Source organism: Lepisma saccharinum, chromosome 20 (assembly GCF_977018435.1).
Source record: "Lepisma saccharinum chromosome 20, izLepSacc3.1, whole genome shotgun sequence".
Classification (NCBI taxonomy): domain Eukaryota; kingdom Metazoa; phylum Arthropoda; class Insecta; order Zygentoma; family Lepismatidae; genus Lepisma; species Lepisma saccharinum.
Window position 1 is genome coordinate 57,314,714 of NC_139248.1, and position 6,835 is coordinate 57,321,548.

Genomic DNA, 6,835 nt, shown 5'->3' on the forward strand with positions numbered 1-6,835 from the left:
TCGTTCTTCAATTATATCTTTCTCTCTCTCTCGGATTTTCTGTCTTCCATTATTTCTCTTTCTTTGCTCTTTCTATTCTTTATCTCATCTCTCTTTCTTCAATATTTTCTCACACCAACCCCTCTATCTAGCACGAGAGCTCTGTCCCTTCCATTCATTCTCTTTCTCTCTCCCTCTCCATGTCGCTTTTTCATTTTCCAATTCTTTCTCTTCAGTCCATCTTTACGACACTCTTTGGTGACACCAATCCAGACACACATCAGATAATGAAATGACGAAATGTTGCTCAAATGTCTCATTTTGTTTAACACTGCTCATACGTTATGAATAGCGTGATGGTGTAAAGAAAACGTCGTCGCCTTGTAATCGAGAGGTCCCAGGTTCGATACTCTTTAGTTCGGTCCTGATTAGGTCCAGTCCTGATTATACGTATTAGGTTTGCACCTCAAAGCTCAATAGCGTCAGGTGTACATAGCTGCAATGCAATTACAGAAGCCGAAAAGGCTAACGAACACACTGCAAAAACTTAACAAAGCATGTTACAGATCGGAATATTAAACCTTTTTATTTATACTTGTAGGCGACAGTGCCAAGTTATACAATTCTACAACGTCTTCATTGGCAGTATCGATGGCTATACTTACAGGTTGAAGATACTATTAATTTATAACGATATTCGAAATATTATGTTTGTATTTACTAGCGATGCATCCGTGGATTCACCCGCTGAGATGTATAATACGCACAGCGCCATCTTTTGAGGACTTTTGTTTGTAGTACAAGTATTTTCATGTCCCTAGATTCTTTTCATTTCGCCCTTGGGGTTGAATTTCGGACAATCTCGGTGACGGCTCCTCAGTATGCAGTACGTGATCGATTCTTTGTTCCCCAACCGGGATTGGGCAGAGGACGAGCGTCGATGCCGGGCCGTGCAGATTTGATACTTGGGTTTTACAAACCAGCTTCTCAATGTCCACATTATTTAATTTCTTTGTGAGTAAAAAACTTTTAACGCAAACAACATATGTTTAGCAGTCATTCTTGATCGTTGTTCATAATGGAGAGCAGATGTTCACAAAGGTAAGTGCTGCCAAACATCCGGAAAGTTCCAGCATGAAAATGGGTTATTCGAGGACACTTCTCTGGGAGATATGAGAAAAATCTAGGAACACTCACCTTGTGATGATATTTCTATTTCAATACCGAGTTGCGTTGTAATTAAAAAAAAGTTCCATTTGAAGGTCGGAACTTGCACACGTAGCAACAAAGGAAAAGGCATTAGTGAACAAGAAAATTCCCCTTAGAAGCCTTGAAACCTGTTTTCAAATTCATCAATGCCGACGTCGGTGGCAGAGTGGTTAGTTAGCACAGAGCGCTACGACCCTTAGTGTCTCGGGTTCGAATCTCAGCCTCAGTGCTTTTGTGATCGTCCCTTCATAAATTGCATCATATCATCACTCATCCTCATCTTCGTGTTTAGCCAAAAGCAAAAAGCGAAGTAAAGTAAAGCAAATCAATCAATAAAGAAATATATCTAACCCCACCCCCTAGCCAAGGGGATATTCAGGATCGTTTCAAAAGTTTTCTTGTGCAATACAAAACATACTTTAATAATATTTTGTTCCATATGTTTGGTTGATGTCGCTGTTTTGCTACTTTTGATTTATCACGAAGATAGGATGGAGGGACACTCAAGAAGAATACAGGCCCAGGACGGGATTAAAACCTTAAAACCTGAGACTCCTGGCGATTGGTGGTTTCGAGGAACTGCGTTAGAATGCACATTTTTGTATCGGTGAACCAATGGGATCTGAGGAAGTTTTCCTGTTTCCCCGGAAAATATTCATCCAAAGTCCAGCAGAAAAGTATAAAATTATCGCTTGGTATAATTTTGACTTCTTCTTCCCATCTTCTTATCATTCATGTTTGGAGGGAATGACAGTGTTTTAACAAATATTTTTAGCTGTTTGAGTAAAAGTGGACTTCTTGCACCATCTGTGGGAAAATCAGTCTCTCCTTACCTCTTCAACGTGTTGTACGTGTCCTGTGGAGGTGCCTTTACAACATTCCACTCTTAACCTTTCTCAAGAGACATCTGCCGGGCCCGTGGCAGAGTGGTTAGCACGTCGCGCTACGACGCGAGAGGTCCCGGGTTCGAATCCTGGCTAACTCGAGCACTGCGTGCCTGTTAGAATAATATACGACGCAATTTAAGCTGACCTTTAGCAGTACCGACTCTTCCGTATGCGCCATTTTGAAATGAAAGGTATTAGCCAATTACATTTTAAAGGTTAGCCCAATCAGATGCAGCCTTCATTGTACTGCTTGGAAGTAGGTTCGAATCCCGGCCAGGGCAAGGATGTTGTTTGTTATTATCCCTTCATCAATTTCATCATATCATCTTTCATACACATCTTCGCAACGAGACAAAATTGGCAGAAAAGCTAATATGTAAAATAAGTCAATTTAAAGTAAGGCTATAGGTTCAACGATTCTAAACACTGTGGAAGAGGAGTTTTACAGTTGATAAGCCTTTTGTAGAATATCTGTCTTACTTCTATACATATCTACCGCACTCAAATGTAATATTTTGTATATCTTCTTTATTTTCACACATACCGATACAATTAGGATTTTGTAAAATTAGAATCTTTTGTAAATGAGTGTTTGTAGTCGCATGTTCTTACCGGATACCATTTAGCAATGCCATTACATTCCTTGTACCTTTCACTTTCGTAAACCAGGGTCTGATACTATTAAAATTAGCTGTTCCGATGAAATATGCCAAATTTTTTAAATTCGCTTTTACACCATTTATCTAAATGACATCAGGCAAACATTAAGGGCAGATGAACAATCAGAAGCTTCATGGTTATTTCCGAAAGAACTACCTGCATTTTCAAGTGTGTAAGTTCCTATGTGTGAGGAGATTTTTGCAGTTTCACAACTTTCGCCGGCGAAAGGGCCACGTCACTCCACACAATCGGGTCGTCACAAGGGTGCGAAGGAGAACGATCAGTGGCGTACTTAAACCACTCTTAAAGTATTTTACATAGCTTACATAAATGCCGGTTTTGATGCTCGTTTTAATAGTTTGCATAAAATTTAATGAGCAATTACGCATATATTAAGGCTAAATGTATGAGGGTATGAATAATGTTGGTTTGCCTGCGGTAAACGACGGAACATAGAGAAGTGGCTGCGTCGTCGCCTTGTAATCAAGGGGTCCCGGGTTCATAGTGGTTCGGATCCAACTCTAAACTGTAGGTCCAGTAACGATTAACCATACTGTGCATAAAGTGGACTTAAAACACAACATAAACAACAACAAATAGTACTCAAACATACCTACGGATCATAGCCAGGAACACGACCACAAGAAAGGACCAATTTTCTCAGCTGCCTGGTCCTACTAGGCAACAATGAGATTTTTGACAGTGACAACAATGCACTGACTGTTGTGCAGCAACCATGAGCCAACTCTACATCGAATCTCAAGAACGTGAAATAGGTGCAAAGGTATTTTGTTGTGAGAAGGTGACTTTCTTTATATAAGACTGGTAAGAATAGCTACTTAAACATGTATTTACTTTTATATTTTATTCTCTGTCGGTTTTTCATTTTTCCGTTGTTAATATTAAGTCACAGAGCAACTCAATCGCATTTTGCTTGCAGTGAGGAAGCTATCCGATACTATTCAGGCCAGTACCCAGGATTTTCTTGTAGGGAGGGAAGAGGGGGGAGGGGCAGATCGGAAATGCAGTTGGATTCATTGAATTATGTTATTTTACGTTGCTCTTCTGTCACTTTTAGAGATAAGCATGAGTGATTTGATAAAATTGATGAAAGGACATTCACAGAGAACAGTTCGTGATTCGAACCCGGGAAACTTGGCATCGTAGCACGCTGTGCTAGCCACTCCGCCACGATGGTGGACGAAATGTTGTTGGAGTATTAGATGAGACCACTGACGCTATGGAAGAATTGCAGCTATAACTAAACGCACAACTCTAGAGTTTCAAATAAGAAACATTATAAATGTGAGTTGACCAAGAAGCGAGACATTTTCCAAGCCCCCAGTTGGAATTGCGAGCGGTATAGCGCCGGCTCTACTGCTGCTGAGTACATTTTACAGTACCTACTTGGATTCGGGCGTTTTTACAGTTCGACGTCAAACAACACATTTATTAACTTGCTAGCCCTAAATGCAAACGAAACGAGCATTGTATTTATATTGATCAGTGGAGGCTATTTAATTCCAAAGCTAGGGGCAAGGACAGTTTAATTTCCCTTGGTACATAAGGTTAGGATAGTGCGGGAGCAAAGTGATAAAAAGTAGGGGACGCAACTGACCCCCTAAACGCCGCGCCACTGATGTTGATTGTAATAAGTCCGAAATTACCTCTGTTACTAAATACATTGTCTGACCTTGATGTGTTTATTTGTGTGTAACTAGCAGAAAGCACCTCGCCTCGCCGATGGCGTAGTGGTAACGTTCTTGCCTCCTAGTCAAGAGTTCCCGGATTCTATACCCGGAGGAGGCACATAGTGGTTCGGATCCCACATTAAACTGTAGGCCCAGTCCCAATTAGCCTACATGTGCATGTAGAACAACAAATCAATCAATCAATCCCTCTAAATGTGAATCTGGACCGTGTCAAATAAGTGGTATGGAACTAACCACTATTCTCTATTTCGTTAATGCACAATTTTTCTAAGTACAAAAAGAATGCCCTGCTGGACCCATTCTGTACCCGACAAAAATATCACAAAAGTTGGAACAAAGAGAATATTCTACCAATTTCTTGCATTGCTTCATAAGAAATTGGTTATTATGAAAAGTTGAGAGAAGAATATGTATTACAAAGGTTTGACATTTAAGCACGTTAGTGCACAATTCTTGTTACGTAAGTTTATGAACAAATCATTTAGCAAATTACGTAGGCAATTATACTTTACAGGTGTGGTAAAGGAGAAACATGCTCAAATAAATACTAGTATAACAAAGGCTTGCTATCTAACGGACACCATATGAAGTAAGCATTCCTTTCTTCGGATGATTTTGTTTTTCAACCGATAGAAATCTTATTTTGAAAATTAGATTTAGTTGTAAACATTTATTGTGCGGGATGTATCTGTACATACGAGGGGCGTTCAAGTCAATCCTGGACTTTTATTTCATAAAATAAAAGAACAAATTTCAAGCGGTGGAAACTGCTTTTATTTTTGGACGTACTCCCCTGCTACATTTATACACTTATTCCATCGTTTAACTAATGCCTGGAAAGCTTCGGCATAGAAATATTTGTCGGTACGTTTGAACCATTCAAGGACAGTCTGCTTCATTTAGTTATCACTGCTGAAATCTTGTCCTCCGAGGAACTATTTTAGGGGTCCTAACAGGTGGAAATCACTTGGCGATGAGTCCGGACTGTAAGGGAGATATGGCAGCCGATTTCCTAGAATGTTTGTACATTGCGTTGAGCGGTATGAGGTCTTGCATTGTCCTGCAGAAACATAACACCCTTCGTGATCACACCAGGCTGCTTCTTCCTCAGATTCTTGTGAACAACATGCAGAACGCGACAGTAATATTCAATGTTGATAGTAACACCACGGGGTAAAACTTTGACGTGAATAATCCCATGTTTGTCCCAGAAAAAAATGCCGTCACTTCACCTTCTGACTTTATTGTTGGAAATTTCTTTGGTGGTGGTGAGTCTTCATGCTTCCACTGCTTCGATGCTCTTTTCGATTCCGGAGTGAAATGGTGAACCCATGTTCATGATGCAATCCAGGAAATACTGGCCTTCGCTGACATTGCGGTCCTTCAGTTCTGTACAGACGACAACTTTTCTGTGCCGGTCAAAAGCGGAAAGCTTTTTTCGTACCCAGCGTGCACTAACCTTTGGGAATAGCAAAATGTTATGAATTATTGTGTTTACTGTTTCTACCGAAAGATTACACACCTTAGCAATTTTAATACAGGTTATGAGACGATTGTCAATGATAAGCTGTTCCACGCGCTGAATGTTTCCACGAATGACTGCTGTCGTCTGGGAACCAGCACGACCGGGACTGTCGGTGACAGACGTTCGGCCGTCTTTGAAGCGCTTGCACCTTTCAAATGTCTTATTGCGGCTGAGTGTTTCATCACCGTAATGTGCTTGCAGTCTTCTGTAAATTGTAGTCGGTTTTATGCCCTCTTTCACTAAAATCTTCATCAGCACACGCACTTCTGTGTACACGTTCACACGATTGTCGGCCATCTTGAATACTGGTCTCTGGACTGGCGTATGCAACGAGCACCGTAAAAGGACACAGTTGCCAGTTTCTACTGCATGCACTACTTCTACCGTGGGATTTGTTTTTAAACCTGTCAAAAAAAAAGTCCCGAATTGACTTCAACGCCCCTTGTAAATTACAGGTAGAAAGGGATTTTTCACACAATGTACTTCTGCGGCTCACCAATCAGTGGGTAGACTTGGAAGCTACTCTGGCAGGTAAAGGCGGCCGGAGCGAGATGTCGATCACATCCTTCCACATGCGATATGTGCCTTCATGGCACAGTGCAATGCATAATACGTTATTCTACCTGTAGTCGATGGTATATGCCGTATATCCTCTGGTTAACCTTACTCGTTAGGGTATAGCTTCAGCTACTATACGAATACTTTTACTATAGTTTCGTCTGTGTTTATTTGTGTAATTTGGCCGTTACTGAAGCAAGCTTATATCCCTCAAGCGTCACGTGTTGTCGCTTCGGTCTAAAATCTCCCTAATTATGTTTTTCCTTCTTTCGCCCGAAAAATTTGGGGTGGACTATGAAGCTCGT

At 40.8% G+C, this 6,835-nt stretch overlaps 1 protein-coding gene across 1 annotated transcript; it reads right to left on the reverse strand.

Moving 5' to 3' along the window:
• Nucleotides 1-5,723: 5,723 nt before the first annotated feature.
• Nucleotides 5,724-6,269, reverse strand: LOC146003481 (protein GVQW3-like). The gene has a single exon (XM_083141772.1). The coding sequence runs from the start codon at nt 6,267-6,269 to the stop codon at nt 5,724-5,726; it is 546 nt and encodes a 181-aa protein (XP_082997898.1).
• Nucleotides 6,270-6,835: the final 566 nt, after the last annotated feature.

Bases quoted from the DNA above. Each gene is read 5' to 3' on its own strand.
- LOC146003481 (XM_083141772.1), bottom strand. From the start codon at position 6,269: ATGGCCGACAATCGTGTGAACGTGTACACAGAAGTGCGTGTGCTGATG.